General features: G+C 37.5%; 1 protein-coding gene across 1 annotated transcript; it reads right to left on the reverse strand.

The window, feature by feature from the left end:
• Positions 1–1,244: 1,244 nt before the first annotated feature.
• shisa9b (shisa family member 9b) lies at positions 1,245–16,280 on the reverse strand. Its single transcript, XM_062439479.1, has 4 exons — positions 15,778–16,280; positions 11,615–11,721; positions 4,136–4,276; positions 1,245–1,627 (listed from the first exon to the last, which is right to left on the reverse strand). Exons 1-4 carry the CDS (start codon positions 16,278–16,280, stop codon positions 1,245–1,247), a joined length of 1,134 nt encoding a protein of 377 aa, XP_062295463.1.
• Between the last annotated feature and the right edge of the window lie 1,736 nt (positions 16,281–18,016).

Genomic DNA, 18,016 nt, shown 5'->3' on the forward strand with positions numbered 1-18,016 from the left:
TGGAAACTCTGATACACCATCTTCATACCAAAAAATATTTTTTGGGGGGGGATACTGAATTACTAAGAACAAGACCAACCACCATTGTAACACTGGGGCTTCATCTACAGTATATTCTATCGTAATCACGTACATGCTGGTACTGATGAGAGGCACTATTACACCAACACAACACTGGTTCAACACTCTGCAGCTACTGATGCTTCCCCCAGTAATCATACAAATATGTATTACTACAATGTCTGTTGGCAGTGACTTGGTTTGAATGCATTTGGAAAATGTCTTTCAAAATGAGACATCTACCATTGTAAAAGTGACTTTACATTTACAAAATGTGTCTTTTTAATGGATCGTAAGTCATTTAACTCAACACACTTTTATAGACTGAATTCTTCATATTTTAGAAATGTTGAATGATACACTGAATGAGTGATGAAGGATTTATCTCCAGAAAACATGTACAGCGTTTTAGAATTGAAACGTAAATAACATTTATGTTTGATTTCACAAGTTTGATTTATTAGATTAAAAAAAAAAAATACAATAGAAATGTATGTAATGTTTTGGAGGGCTCCTATTGAGAACAATGTAAAGCTTAGGGTGTAATTATTTTGTGGCCATTCTTCAAGTTTAACAAAGTAATCTAATCACTGAAAAAAAAAACTGAATTAAAAAAAACTGAATTAATCAAGTTACAGAAAAAAGCCAGTAGTTTTTCTTTAGGTGAGCAAAAATGAACATGTTGGACTCTCTTTGCTGGTCTTTAGCATGAAAGCAGTGCCAAAACATTTTTAAACGGTATCCATAAACTGTCTATGAGTCATTTCTGAATGCTCAATTAACCACAAGCTATTCAATCTTTTATTCTTTAAATAAGGATGGTTATTTTCATTTAGACAATATAGATTGAATTGAAATTACATGAGATAATGTAATTTTGAGGTCTTTTGACCTTAAATACACCTGTACTATGTGTGTATATGGTTTATTTAGCTCCATATTATATGAATATAGATAACAACATATTAATCACTGTGCCTGAGGAACAGTGATTGGTAATGCGCCCTGTTGCACTTCACCTTTAGGCGGCGCCTTGAGTGCTGCCCATCACATTCACAACTGCACATACTGCAGTCCATGCTGATTTCTTAAAGTGCCACCCACAGTCAGCAGCTACTGTCTTTCTTAAATTGCGACTCCTGTAATTCCACTCGCTCTTTTAATCCAGATGTTTAGACAGTCCTTCATACTGTCACTTCTGTCTTGCTGTTTGTGACGAAGTATGGCTGCGGAGGGATGTAGCGAGTGGTGTGTAGCTCCTTCTCTATGATGCAGAGTTTCTTTTGGCCATAGCTCTGTCGCAGCCCCAGTGTGTTCTTGCTCTCCCAGGATTTTAGCACCCCTGGGCTGGCAGCAGTGTTTGAGCCGTAGGACAGAGCCCCAGAGCTGTGGCTCTTGGAGCTTTTGTACTTGTGTCCATTCTGCTTCGCAGACATCTGTCTGGGCGGACTGTAAGGATTACTCGGCTCTGGCTCCATATCCACAGGTTCCATTGGAAGGCTTCCCTTGGTTGTCATCTCAATCACTTGGCGTCGGCTGCTGTAGAAGCTGTCATTAGCTTTCTCTGCTAAAAAAAATACACATGAACAACATGGTAGTTCTTTGTCCTGTTTCCCTTCATTAGCCATTACATTGAATCCATAGCTAGATAGGCAGCTGAAAATAAGCCTGCACATTTTTATGCTTTTTGCTAAAGCATCCAAAGAAAACAAGTGGTCTTTGACTGATGCAACAGGAACTCACTGTATGCTAAACTTTAATTGACCTTACAACCTATAGAAATAATTTAAAAATCCTGTTTTTGATTTGATTATTTTGCTGGTGTCAGCACAGGTATCAGCCTGATACATGTGTATAGTTACATGATTCCCTAGATTACATTAAAACAAAAACAAACAAAAATCTGCATATTTTTAGCTTCTGTATATATAGTTATGCCAATAAATAATAACAAAGGCTCAAATTTCACCATATTTGAATTTCGTTTTTTGTTTTTTTGCACCAATTACAACTGAGCAAATATGTTGTGTGAGTGGTCCGTTAATAATTATAGTCACATTCCACCGAATATTTGTAGATTTTCTAGTATATAAATGTATTTTAGTGCAGCACAGCGAACTAAGGCTGCCCCAGTAGACCACTGCACAGTATATCTTGTCTTTGGCATTTGTCTTGCCATCTGCTGTAATTTGCTCATAACAAGCACTGTAGTGTGATTTTATGTCTCCAATCAGCAGCAGACAGTGTATGAAAACAGTGTTCAGTTCAGTGCTAATTGAGCCTGAGCCTACCAAACTCCAGCATTAGCCATTGTGACTTTTTTTATTTTTTTATTTTGGTTAACATTTCAGACTTTTTTAATTAAATGTCTCCCAGATAACCTTTAATGTCTCCTCTCTGCTCTGGGTCACACTTTATGGTATAGGAATAGGGACAGGAGATGCAGTGACGAGTAGCTAATCTTTTTTCAGCAGCCACTTCAGTAAAATCCACATCAGTGCTGGTAGATGAACACATACATTAAGGACCACAGAACCTCACATGGCTCACCCTGTATGGTTCAGCTAGTTGCATCCCATCACCACGCCCCAACTCATTTGTGTTTGATTGCTCCTGATTGTCTCCTGTCCCCAGTCTCATTAGCTTAGATTTGCTCTATTTTTAATTTTTCCCTAATGATCAGTTTGTTTGACGGCACTTCAGTGGATTAGTGGGGGAGAAGCTTCGGCTGCTTGTGTAAATCACAAAGAGAGTGAGCTGGGGTTTTTTTTGTTTGTGATTGTACCTATTACACGCATGCTGATAGCTGTCATCCTTTCCATGGTCAGGACTGTCAAATACAGTTTATTTATTCAGGCAGCATCTATAAAAAGACTCACTGTGTGTCACTGGGCAAAATAGCATCAAATACAGATCTACAAACATCTTCCGTCCTTACTTTGATCCTGCGTATTTCTTGTATTTATATTTTCTCTTCCCTGGCTGTCATCCTTATTCTTACACCAGAAAAAACTGTTCAGGGAATCTAAACTTAATAAAACTATTACCATAATATACATAAAGGGGGTAGGTTGCTCATTAATAGTAGCTTTAAATATCTGTTGTGTTGAATGATTTAATTTTATGATTTGCAGCCAAGTGTTTTTATTTACATGTACGGTACCAGTCAAAAGTTTGGGCACATCTTCCCATTTACTCGAATGAGAAAGTGTTTCCAAACTTTTAACTGGTTTCACACTACTCACAGTTTATATGTTGTCTAATAACACGTTTTGTTTAGCACCACCCTGCTGAGTATTTCTGTTTTGGTCCATTTAAAGCTTTAAGTATAATGTCTCCTATCATGGCTATTACTTCTGGTTTCAAGTGCTGCTTGCCCAGGAAACCGGGCTGCCAACTTCCAAAATTATCACTTGAGAAAAACAACAAACTTGTTCTATAAATAAACGTCCAGTTCCCTTCTCCGTGGACGTTGATGGACTATGGATTAAGTGACAACGATTTCTGTCGGCCAGAAACTTGACGGCGATTCAAACCAACCATGGTTTCTATTTAAAGAAAAAGACACTTTTGAAGCACATTTCTCTCAACGTGTCTTGTGTAAACAGGATTTTTTTGAAGTCGAATAAGAAATGACGGACTGAAGAACTGTCAAAGCCACCTTGTCTTCCATCATTTTAAAGCTAAACTAAAAAGAGAGGCATGACAGTGAAGCTCATTAATAATTTCAGCTGGCTGAATGTGCTAATATGTTTTTTGTTTGTTGACACACGCAATGTTTAACACTAGATTAACCGAGTTTAATTTTACTGGGATCCCGTAAAACGTTTTATGAAGCACTTTGGCTGATTTTTCTGCCTCATAAGCTCATAGTTTACAGCTGTCCTCATGGTTGTTTTGTTGTTTCCAGTTCACTCAATTAAACCTTTCTACTCCCCTTTATATAATGTAGAGAGACCCTTATTAATTATGCTAACTTTATTTATAGGAGGGTGTAATGAGCAACCTAATCAGATCAAATGATGAATGGCAAGTGATTTTTCATCATTATAGCTCACTGTAAACAACGTCTTACCCACAGCCTTGAGGGTGGCGTACTTGTTGAGATCCTTGACAGGCTTCTGTAGCTCGTAGGGGCTGGTGATCTGTCCCAGAGCCGGGTACGGCTGAGTTATCAAAGTTGATGATTGAGCTGCGTTGTTCATCTGGGTGCTGTCTAAAGGAAGGGAAACATGAGTCGGTAATGCAGAAACGGTTGTTGAGGCATTGTTGCTGTTGTTAAGTGCAAGACTGTGAATAAGCAATTATGTGTTTCCCATGTTTATTGCTTTGTTTTTTTTTTCATTTCAGGGATTAACAGACATAATTACACCATTAAATCTTTGTAGTTACAAATTGCCTTTTATCACTGAAGTAATATTTGAAAGTGTGTATATTTTAAATGCACCAGCTGACACAAATAAGGAAAATAAATGCAGATATATGAAAGAAACTTCAAACACAGACAAATGGTCTCTTTCACAGTGGTAATCTGTGGATGGTGCGATTATGTGTTATGCATCTTAAGCAGCAGGCTACCATAGCACCCTGATATGTTAAATGTATTTAATTTTATTATTTATTTGATTTTACTTGATTTGGTTTCCTCTAAGTGACTGCTCCATAATGTCTAATTCCCAGAATATAAATCAGCTTAATGGATGGATGTGAATACAGAATATTTGTTTCTCTAACTTGGCAGTGTCACTTTCTCTTAAGTAAGCCTCTCTGGGGACACAGCTGGAGAGTCATGACTGCTCTTTGTAAAACTGTACTAATCCTACAGAAGACATCTGGTAAATTAGGGGGTTCACAGCAAAGAGACTGGCCCCCTGCCGCCTGGCATGAGCAAACAGATGTTCAGTGTCTTTTCCTCGTTTAGATTGGAGGAGATTAGTGGAACGTACCAGTTCACGGGAGGCAGTTTGAGGACGGCTGCATGTGCAAGGCCCTCCATTATATATTTCTGAGTAGGGACATTAGGGATCAATACTTGATACATGGATAGATTTGACCACTCCTTCATGACCTTTTCATTTTAACCCATCACAGAATCACAATGATGGTTATTTCAAATATCACAAGGTCATGAATCAACAATTGTTCTCTGTTATTTGTCATGATGCAAATTCACAGGAGTTGACTCTGTTCATCCAGCACCAATAACTTGGATCTGAAGATACAACATCCACCAGCTCATTCTTGCCAAGTTTTCAAACTTTAAAATGTGGGCAGTCCACTAGTCCTTGGTCTAGAAATGATCTGACAAAAACAGATCATTAATACAGAAAATAGGTTAATTAAACTCTTATTCCCCACTGGTCAGCAAGAAATTTTATTAGTGTGCTAATTAATTTGGAAAGTCTCAAATTATCAATGCTGTCTCATGAAATGATGCAGAGGACAGCTTGGATAATTCTCTTACTTTACCACATCTTAACAAGGCTGGTGGTGTGATGAGTAAGATCCATTTTTGGAGGTCATTCAAGGTAGCAAAGGATTGATGAGACCACTATATTTATTTTAAGATAAGGATTTATTTGCGATAAAGTCAGAACTGGAGCTCATGTAGGCCTACTATATATCCATTTTTTTAGCCATATTAAAAACTGTAGTTGTTAAAGAAAGAATACCACTTCTACATGCGAGGATAACTTATTAAACTCAATGACAGATTTGTCCTCATAAACCCTGATTAAATCTCTTAAATGTGTTGCATGTTGGATGCAGTCATGTGCAATGGAGTTGTAGCTTTTGGCTGCTAACAACACAACAAATTGTCCAAAAATCTAAAAACAGAAACCTTGTCAGGTTACTTTCTAAGCTTGTTGACCTGCTTCAGTTTCATATAATTCATTGTAAGTGGGCCATGCACACAGACTCTGATTCAATGTGATCCTGTTTAAGCTGACAGTCAAAATACATTCAATGTGCTTGTAATGTATTTTACCAGGATAATACAGGATGTACTTTGTACAACATATATTATAGAAAATTTCAAGGTTAGGATGGGGTTTTTTTCTCCAGAAACATGTACATAAATAGATTTTTACCACAGTTAATAAATGAGGACGGTGCTTTTGTTTATGTCTGGTGCAACTTTGCAATTCTGAGAGTGCCAAACTCAATTTAAACTGAGGTGCTGATGTATCTACTTGTTTATCTTCCATTTCCATGTGTATCTGACTTTTTGTCATTGGCGCTTTAATATTGTCAAAGTCACAGCTTTTATGTCAGCTCATGCCACAAAGTAGGCCACTTCTGGAGACATGTAAGGTTAAAGACATGGTTGTTGGGGGAAATAAGCGAGTTAACACTCCAGACACAGACACCTCCCTGAGACTCATAAAAGATTTAAGAGAGTATTTTGGGAGCTGTATGCCCCGAAATAAATGGTACAAGGAGATGGACGCTCTTATTTACAGGCAGCCTACTTTCAAGTTAGTGATGAACATATTCAGTTGTTCAAGTCAATATCCCCCTGTCACACCCCTGAAACATTACATTACATAACATTATAGTGTAAGATATTATATACACATATATACGTATAACATATACATTATTTTATATAATTACATTCACTACATCATTTATAGTTGAGCTAAATTATACTTGCATTGATATGTAAATTATTTGATCAAATATTTGATTATAATTTGGATATTTTTACTATTTCTGCTTAACTGTCCATAAAAATTATAAACTGCACTTGTAAATCATATATTGATTTTGTGTGGCATGAAAACACACAACATTTTTTTTATTTTTGAAGGTGATCACCATTATCATAAAGCCATCAGAGAGTTTTGTATATTGAGTTGGTCATTAGGTTGAAGGCGACTCATGCTCTTTTCAACAATATAATGTAATGTCAGTTATCTTTATTCACAGTCAGCTACCTTTTAACATAATATTGTAGCAGAACAGAAACAGCCAATGATGCACAAGAAGCTTTACCACAACAAATTGAAATGATTTGACGTCATAGTAACATGTTGAATACTTGTGAATGATGAATGAATTAACAGTATGGCCTGGTGGCCTAGGGGCTAAGGGGCTAACTAATAAATAATCACTGGTTCACGTCTGGTGTAGAAATCTTCATTGTATGTAGTTTCCTCATCTCTCTCCCCTCATTTCCTGTCATTTCTTTTCTGTTACTATATGATAATGGCAAAAAAATGCCCCAACTACAATAACAATAATAATAATAATGATAAAGAAATAAACCATACAACTCATCCAATTTACACATCTAAATTTAAAAATTTCAGTTTAAGTATGTAAGTGGCTAGAAAAAGAGATGTTGGTCTATTGACGCCAGTAGGCTATACTGTCCACCTCTACATTCATTACACCACTGTTGCAAATCTCTGCTATTGTAAATCACAGCTACAAAATTGACAGCATTCAGTCGTTTTTGAGTAGTGAGTCTAAACGTTTGCATGTCAAATTTCTTATTTAGAAACCTTATTTCACATTAATACATTATACCAACATTTCTAACAGTCCTAGAGCCAATGCTTGGCTTTTCCTCTCAATCAATTAAGATTAGATCAGCTAGACTATAATACAGTAACTCTGATTTCATTTCTTGAGCCCCTAAATAGAAATTTTAAAAAACAAACAAACCAGTAAATATTAAAAACAAATCTTTAAGCTTCATAATTAAAATTTAGAGAAAGAAGTTGCAATTGAATATTGTTTAGCCAATTTCCTTTCTTCACCTCACATTCTTGAAATTCATTGGCTCTCGAGATGGCAGCAATTTTCTAAATTCATTATTTTGTCAATATTTCTTAATTAAAGTCAAAGCAAGAATTACTGGCAACCCTTAAGTTTTTACACCTGGTGAAACTTAGAAACATGATTTAAAATAAATGTATTGGCATTTCGTTGGCTACTGGCCTCAGTGTAACTGTTGTCATTGAAATTTGAAGCTAACAGAACAGCTGCTACTCATTTCATAAACTACTGAAAATGAATCCAAAACAGCCCATGTGTCGCCAAACATTCAGACCTCATGGTACAGTAATCTCATTAAGAATTTGAGGGTCCGGTATACAGTGCAGAGTACAGTATACGACAGGTGGAAAAAACAACCATAGGTAGACTACATTTGGTAGCTATTTCTCAGCTGCTGTCAGAGGTAATGCTGCTAAAATACATTTCTATCTGGCAGTGAGGAAATGGACTGTCATGCATCAGTGAAGTGTTGGCAGTGAGTAGAGACTTTGTTCTCTCTGGCTGGCTGCCTGGAGTAAAAAGAGGCCACACTTCACAATTACCCCAAGTACGCACATGGCCAGCGGGACAGAAACATGATAGTACTGGTAGCCAAAGAAACCCAGCTAACAAAACTTGTATTACTGTCTTGAGAAGAATGAGAGCTCATAGCTCAGTCTAACAGATTTTTTATTATCTTTGAAAGGCAACAGATGAGGAGCAGCGGCTCCCGCTGGAGCATTTCAATCACTGCTTTGCACCACTATACAGTGACTATTATAGCTGTGGCATAGTCACACCTGCCACTACAAAGCACAGCTGGAGAGGACAAGAACAGCACAGATGCATGAGGCAAAAAATATTACCTCACCTCTTGTAACCTTGCAAGGATTGCTGTCAAGAAAACAACAATCATCCCTTTGCTGTTGCCAATTCAATTACACTGAATCCCTCCCCAGCATCCCTGCAAGATACAGCAGCCAGCAGTGTGGCCTGGATCTACATGACCAAGGTCGCCAAACAAAGCTGCTCTCACTCATAGTAATAAATGAACTAAATAGCACACATTCATTTTGAATACATATCTTGAATTAAATATTTGTACTGCAAAAGTGCTCGTCTAAGGTGTTCCACAGCAACAAGTACTGCCAATCATCTGCAAAACATCCATCAAACAGAGGGAGTCTTCTGTCTGTTTTATATCTCAGTTATAAACCTGAGACTCTAAACTATGTGAATGACCTGAATGCAGGTTTAATGCCAATTTGTTCTTACTAGTAAATTTCTTTGCAAGTATTATAACTGGTATGTTGTGTATATAATTGCAAGAGAATGATTGTCTTTACATTGCTATCGGCAAAAGGATCTAGTCTGTCATCTTTAGTATTCCTTTCAGATTATTACAGGCTCAAACTAAAACTTAATATACAATGATAATCAGTTATGGTATTATTATCATTTTCTGACTCACAAAAGGAGGCAGGCGGGTGAAGAAGTTTAGTTTTTGAGGTTTTTCACAGGAGTGAATGAATGTAGTGACTGTACTTGTTTTACAGGATAATGATGTCCACCTAGATCTTGTGTATAGTAAAGCATGTTAAGTAAATTTTATTTATATAGTGCCAAATCACAGCAGAAGTTATGTCAGGGCAGTTCTAGACCATACTCTTTCATTTACTGAGACCCAACATTCCCACATGAGCAAGCACTTGGTGAGAGCGGCAAGGAAAAACTCCCCTTTAACAGGAAGAAACCTCAAGCAGAACTGAACTCTAGGTGGGCGGCCATCTGCCTTGACCGGTTGGGTAGAGAGAGAAAGAAGGACAACACAACATTTTAGTACAGATACTGGTTTAAAAAGCTGAGAACAAGCACTTCCCCCTGTGCAGTGAACTGACTATTTCATTCTATCTTGCATATTTTTAGCTGACAAAACAAAGTATTGATCTTTATACTATACAGGCAGAATAACAGTAATAAAACACATTTCCTAATGTGGAAGTGCATTGAATCACATATCAAACAATAGGTGATAACAAGTATAGTACTGTACAAGTACGTTAAAGAAATCATACAGTTTCTCTTTCTGAAGATTAGGTCTACCTGTCAATGTGTTGGCTGGTTTTTAATGAACAGATAATTATTCTGTGAGGAGGTAAGGTAGGAAAGAGATCAAGTGCTCTGATTTTAGAATGATTAATTATTACTATGTCAGTGCTGACACCTCATCTCAGCTGCTTTTAGGGAATAAAAGAACCAAGCTATACTAAAACTACATATAAAAATATACCTAGCTATTAAAATAGAATTAATTTCATTTGTGTTTCTTGTTTTATTTTACTTACATTGTATTTCTCAATTGAAGTATATTGTAATATTTATAGTAAATGTGGGATAGTAAGTTGCAAGGTGGCCTCATGGTAGTCATGTTAAAAGACCACATTTAACAACAAGTTTAAAGTAAACTGTCAATACCTGGTCAGGTTTTGAGTTTTCTGACTATGTAACAGGTTTTACATCATTTGTGCTGGTTATTTTTCAAAGCCTGTCAGATTTTCCACATTTGGCATCCAAATATAGTGGAGAAATTACTTTTCTTAGTAGCTTGGGTTGGAGAATAATCTGTAAGTAATTTTCTGTAATTTATTGTTTCATATTTGTAATAAACATAAGCATTTGGCCTATTGAAAATGCTAAAAATATTTGTTCAACTGAAGCCTGAATACATATGATGAGATAATTTGAGATAAGCAATCATCTGCCATGACTGCCAAGAACAGGCGGGTATCATTCCAACCAAAGATTACACCAGGTGTTTTCACTAATTAGCAAACCTTCCAAATTAATCAGTAAAATCTCCTGCTGTACTCTTCGGTCATAATGAGAACATAAAAACTTTTGGAACATGATAATCCTTGATATTTATTTTCATCTGCCAATAAAAGAAAACCTCTTGAGAAAAATCTAGACTAAGGAACATAACTACATCTCCTATTGTAATTTTTTTGTTTTTTTTGTGTATATTCTTTAATTATTTTTATACTCTCCTGGATCACTAAGACAGAGACCTGGCTCGATTAACTATTTTATTGATTCCTACGGATGTGAGGTGTAATTATTTCACCTTGTAGTGCTTGACATTGGTGCATTGACAAATAGGTCTTAATAGAGAGAGAGACAGAGAGACAGAGAGGAGGCAGAAAGACATTTATTGACTGTAGCTGACATTAATAATTTTTTATTTGTTTTGACTGTTCGTATCTGTGTGGGTGTGTGTAGGCATTGAATGAGAGTGAGATACAGTATAAGGTGTGAGGCTGTTGCATACGCAAAGCATTATCTAAGAAAGAAAGCTCAAGATTGTCAGTGGTAATTAGTATGTGTGTTAAGTGACTGCTAAGGGCATAACTAATTGCTCCACCAGCCTGCAGGATTGTGGATAGATCTTTATTTATTTCCTCCCACCATGTCTGGATCCATAGCTAATCCAGGAAAGGTGAGCAAATCTGTAGGGCTCACCTTTTTTTGTATTTTAACAAAAACAAATAATTGGGGATTTAAGAGTATTTATAAAAATAGTGTATGGTGCTGTGATTCAGATTGCTCTGCAGTGGCACGCATTGGCTATATGTGACCAGCATCTAAGCAAACCACTCTGTAATGTGAATGTGTGTAAGTGTGTTGCTGGGTGGTGTGTGCTCCTGATGTCATTAACCTGCAGGCAATGCAATATATAATAACCATGTTCACAATTTCCTATCAGTGTACTTAAATTCATTGTACTTACGGAGACTGTTGACTGTGACTCTGGTTTGTATGTTCTCATAGTGCTGGCCAAGTCCAATGTCATCCAAATGTTCTGAGGCAGGATGGCGGATCACGTGTGCAAGAGCCCTGAGAAAACAGAGTATAATCTCAGAGAATGAACCATTTATTCAATTATATTAAACATTGAATATAAACAAGCACATTTTCTGTGCTGTCTAGCTCTACACTCCTGGTTTTGTACCATCCAAAACTACCTAAATGACTGTTCTAATAACAATATAATAATATCAACCATCATTTTATCTTCAATGTGCTTGTCTTCAAGGTAAGCAGAAAACATCTTTAACTGTTGGTAGGAGGCGGGACATAAAGTGCGGTCCCTGGTGTTGAAGTCACACACTTAGTATGTCAGTCCGTGGCTCAAAGGGATACTCCAGTGATTAAGTATTGCACTTCAAAAAAGGAACTCGCAAGAGACAGATTTTAAAAGAACAGTTAAAATTGAAGCAGTAGAGGCCAAGATGTTTAGTCCTCAGTATGAGTCAAACTCCAAAAATACTGAATCCAATATTTCTCAAAATGCAACCCGGTAGTTTTTTTCTTTAGACCCCTTGTGTCTTCTAAATGCCTGAACCTTTCATACTCTATTCTTCAACTTTGTAATGCAGGCTTTCTGCAAAAAAGGTAAGTCTCAACCCCAATGTAGAGACATCACTTCAACATCATCAGGGTTATTTTCTCAGACTTGTCAAAGCTCCCTACAAAGCCAAAAGGCATTATACGACTGCTGGGTGCGGTTTTGGGGATGATCAAAAGTGTGCTGTGTCACACATGTAACTGCACTCACCTGTTATCAGGGTGTGCAGAACAAAAACCCTGAGTACATTTCTACTGCACTGCAGAAAGATGAGAACTGTAATGAGTGGAGGTCAGAAAAAATCAAGGTCCTCAGCTGAGAAAAAGCAGGAGCCAGTAAACAAACACAACTCACTGAAATTACTTGATCAACCACTGTGTTTAGTCACTAATTATTCAGAATTTTCCTGGCATCCTTGGCTCTTCAACATTTCAATTTCATATTAGGTATATCATGTATGAGTTTTCCTAATAGTGACTGAGGCATTTACATATTCTTGTGTCATACACTTTTTTCTAATGACATGCTGAAGACAAGAAAAAATCACTAAAATATTTTAGTGATGGGGGGGGGGGGGGGGGGGGGGGACTCAGCAATGACCCAGTGGCATGCAAGACAAATTAAATGGGTACTGATACAGAGGAGCAGTTGTGTGCCATCCTTCAAGACTCTGCTGATGGCTTATGTTCGCTATAAGGCCTCCAACAGTCAGGATATGACTATGGATTTTTGTTTTCCCAATAAAAAACAGGCACCAAGGGCTAGACCATTCTAACCAGCAGTCGTAATCACCAACATCCTTGCATGCACCGCTGATGGTGCCTCCTTATTTCCCACAGTTGACCAGGAAGATCTACTATTTTTTCAGAAATAACGCTCAATAATCTTAATAGGCCTGCTATTATTATAATTAATTTATTTTAGTTCTGTCTTGTCAGGAAATATAGGTCTACATATTATTACATTACATTATAAGTATGAATAAATATTTATTAGAAGACTAATTAACTATCAAAAAAAAAAAAAAGTTTAAAGTCAGATAGTCTAAATATCTGCACCAAGAACAATTCAGCCTGTGGGCCTGAAAAATGAAGCCAGTATTGAAGAGTCAAAAACTGCAGTTCCTCAAATGTCCACTTTAGGCTAGTTCCAAAAGCAAGTCAATCCCCATAGACTTGGGTGACTTCCATATTAAAATGCCAAACTTTACAGCAGAAATAAACATGTTTATAGCCTGGTAAAAAATGGTTTTGGTTTTCCCCTTCCATGACAACTGGACGTGGGGTGAATTTTAATATAAATCACTAATTTACATTTTATTAAGGCTTAAAGTAAGGCATAATTAAAGGCATGGCTACTTTGAGTGATAGGTGGGTGCTGTCACAAGCAAGTTGCTACCACCGTGACAACTTTGACTGTCGCTATTTTTATTTCAGTGTTTTTTTCAGTTCTTGAAAGTTATTTGTTACATTTTGATTTCCTGAATAAATCTTGTTCAGTGTTTGGTATTACCAAAAGACCCTCTATGGAGTTGGATTTTCATTTGTTTCCACTAAGCACATTTTGTTGTAATGGTTTTTAGCCAGTTTTGAGCCAGCTAAAATTAGCATTAGCATTATCACAGTTAACCATAGGCTGTAAATGTACTGTGCTAACCAAGCTAGCAGCTAGTGTTACGGCAGCTCCGTGTTATTACTACATTGCCTCTGATTGGCTAGTACTTGTTGCCTTTATTGCTTGGGTTGGTTAGGTTTAGGCATGATGAGTGCGATTGGTTAGGGTTAGGGTAAGAATATCAGGGGAAGCCAATCAGAAGCAGAGTAGGGGAGGTCTTGCCAAGAAAAGCAGGGATCCATATTAATGCATCATCTCCACCCTCTCATCCAAATATGGTCACTTCTGGCTCCAAAAATACAAGATGGCAACAGTCAAAATGCAAACTCAAGGCTTCAAAACGAGAATCCATAGCCTATGGGTGACGTTTTCCTTGTTGGAGTTGGAACAATTTTAAAAAAAATACTTGTTTGGCACCGGCACCAAATCGCAGCTGCTGTTTGTGATCAACAATGAGATTTAATTACTACAGTTTGAACGTCAGTTTCTAACCGTTACATTTGTTTAACATTCATAAGTATTTCTATTCACATGGCTTTTTTTTGCTCCCTGGGGCACTAATGATAATGATATCAGTCCAGTTAAATCAAATCTGCTATTTGGCATTCAATGACAAGCTTTTTTAATTATATAACACAGAATATAAGTCAATACATATTCAAGGAAAACAATTAGCCTGCAATTTAATTGGGACACTGGCCCAAAAAAGGTTGAAAACCATTGATCTACAGTAAAGTTACCTGGAGTGTGATGGGTTTTTTTAAAATATATGGGAATGGGAAACTATCAGCAGGAAATTTCACTCTATTCAAGCAGTAATTGATGCTTGTGTGTGGCTGTCACATAATATGCAAATGCAATATGAAATAATTTCAAATAAAGCACACCAGTGTATGAGAGTCAATCTTATCACATCATACTCAAAGTCTTTATGCACCTGAATAATCCTTAAAATCTCAACATCATCATGTCAAGAAAAAACAAGAAAAAAGTCAGGTGTTCGTAAGTCCAGGGCCCTTCGACTCCCAGCCTCTGTCTGTCAGTAGCTATGTTGTGTAAGTTTAACACCTTTTTAATTAGAGACAAAGATGGAGAGTGTGTGTATATTTTGTTTGTTTGTAATAACTATCTGCGAAGATTTGATGCTCTCAAGCTTGAGATCACTTGTCACTTTTAAACCATTTATTTCCACCTTTTTTCAAAACAAAATTCAGCACAGTGTCTTTTTAGTAAATTTTCTTTGTATATCTTGGAGATGGTTAATGATGCATAACAGAATATGTATTTCGAGAAAAAGCCTGTGCTTGTTGAACATGTTGAAAATAACTACACATATTTCTTGCCGAGCCAAAACTTGAATTAATTCCTTGTCATTCAACAATCTTCACGTTAAAGGTAAAAAAGTCTGGAGCAGGAACACTTTTAACATATATTACCATCTGAATCCAGATTGTCACCAATGATGAAACGCTGTGTCTAATCGCAACACACTGATTATAGCCTGATGCTGCTAAGACTCAAGCCAAGGACAATGCAATGACACACTTTTGTCTTTAACAGTGACACAAAAAACATGATGTGAAGGCAGCAGGGCAACTGAGAATGAGCAGGTTGATATACGGGTTGTGTCCAATTAGAGGATTAGATAACTGAACCCATTCTCCCCAAATATATAAAACGCATGATATTCTTTTAAAAATGTAGGCAACTTCAAGTGCAGCTGAATTACTTTTAACAATTTTATTTACAAAAGCCAACTTGTTCATTTGTAAGACTTAAGAAGCACAATAATGCATAGCCTCACCAACCAGCCTTTAACTGGTTTGATCCTATCCGCTCTGCAAGTGGAGGAACAAGTCTCAACTCTGAACTAATTGGTAATGGAGACAAAACTGACAGACATCACGGACATTGGTGAAATTATAACCTACCTCGACATATTTTCTCTGTGCGGACGGTGCGTCTTTTCCAAACCAAGCTTGGTGAAAATCCCTATCAGTGCCATTATGGCCACGACCCCGCATATCACATACACAATAAGGTTGGTTTTATCCTTCGCGGCGTCCTGAGCCACGTCCACTTTAGGCGGTCTGCCTGTCATCATCCACGGCGGAGTGTCGTAGTTCTTACAGTTGGTCTGGTCCAGCCGGGAGCTTTTAAAAGCGCAACAGAACCTGAAGCCACAGGTGCCGCAGCAGTACAGGTAGCTGCCCGTCCTGCACACAAACGGCGGATCCCACTGACCCATCACGTCGTAGTACCCGCGGCACCTGTCCTCCGTGTGCGGGTTCTCCGTGACGCTGCTCTCCGCTTCCTTTGACTCGTTAAACGCGGTCACTGTCAATTCGTCGAGGTTCTCGCCTGGCTCGCCCTCTGCATCACACACCATAACTTTCACTAGAAAGTAACCAAGCAACAGCTCAGTGACTCGCATCGTTGCTCACTTTTTATCCCGCTCTTGATGCCCTGACAAGCTCTCATAAGTCCGGATGCACCTTCCGAGGAGACGAGGATCAGCCATGCGTAAATGTGATTGGGCTGATACCAACTTCCATGCGTAAAAGCACAGTGCGCTCCTGTACTTTTCTTTTCTTGGGGGAAAAATCTATTGTAGCGCAAAGGCAGCAAGACACTTTCCAAGTGGCAACCTACTGTGGCAAATAGTTGATGAGGGGGGGCATCACTGAAGCGGTGCCTCTGGCTGTGCTGCAGGGTGTCAGACACCTCTGAGGATGCCTCACTCAGAGCGCAGAGCGAGAGAGGGAGTGGCAGAAAGACAACACCAAGTTGAGAAGAGATGAGTGAGTGAGGCAGAGGGGAGAGAGAGGCAGAGAGCCAATGAGAGAGACAGGGAGAGCTGTGTGCAATAGCTTTATATTCAGATTACAACACTTATATCCCTTTATTATTATGATTAGTTTTTAAAGGTACAACCAGTGATCCAAATATAAACAGAAGTCATTTTGAAAATTCATAACACAGGACTGAATCTTTCCACCAGTCCCAAAATAACTGAGAGGACTTAAATACAGACAGTAACACTAGAAAACAACTCAAGAGTTATTAATGATTAACTGATTATCTACACATCATGTCAACACAGGAGTAAAACATGCCTTTATGTTCTCATTTCAGTAATTGAGAAACACAAAATGTTCTTTTTTTCATCTAACTCAAACTGTGTGATTAGATCTGTATTTATGGTCAAATGTTACTGAGCTTTTAAAAGAAGAATAACGTGGCTGTGAATTTCAGCATTTGCACAAATAGATAATGGTGCAGTGACTTGCTCTGTTCTTTCTTCCAACATATATTTGTGTTTAATGCTTTTTCTGGCTAAGGGAGGTCATGTTGGTGTCTGTCCATCTCTCCAACTTTGGTCTGGACAAAAAAATATATAAAAAACTACTTGTCACTATAGGTCATTTCCTGACCTTTTATCTGGCACCAACTTAGGGCCAAAATGTCCCCTCTACTAACACTTTGATACATGACAAAAGGTATCCTAAAAAACAGATTTCATGTTTTTACAAAATGATCCAATCAGAATATGCTTATATTAAGTATAGTAGGCCTAGTTCAAGTTAGAGCTGTAACCCTCTTGGCCTCTGTTATTTTCACCTCTCCCACACAATTTAACACTGTACTCAGTAATATCTAAGAAAGCATTCGTTGAAGGGTTCATCCACTCCAACAAACATGCAGATCTGGGGGAAATTAATTTTTGTAATTCTGGTTAAATTAAATATTCAGTACAAAATACAGATATCCAGTATACATATATATATATATATACATATATTATGGCGTATTACAATACTTATAGCCACTGTTAAAAAACAAACATGTTGGTCCTGCTTAATTAAAATCTACTCTAAACATCCATTCTGCCAGTGTGGTTTGAATGAATGACACAGTATATCAGCAGGTGCAACTTACATGCTTTGAATGTTATCAGTCCATGGAGAGTGTTTCAGAAATCAAAATACAGCCTGAGTATTACTGCTGGTACAAAGGAATACAAGTTTAATTTTATATGTAAACATTATGATCTGAGTTGGTTTGATTCGTCTTACAGTAGTTAGACTGTAGTTTACTGTAATCATTTGCAGAACACTTTATTCCAGTTCTCATTTCATACAATAGACAGTGTGTCAACCTTAGACCCTC

Source organism: Scomber scombrus, chromosome 18, assembly GCF_963691925.1.
Source record: "Scomber scombrus chromosome 18, fScoSco1.1, whole genome shotgun sequence".
In the NCBI taxonomy this organism is placed as follows: domain Eukaryota; kingdom Metazoa; phylum Chordata; class Actinopteri; order Scombriformes; family Scombridae; genus Scomber; species Scomber scombrus.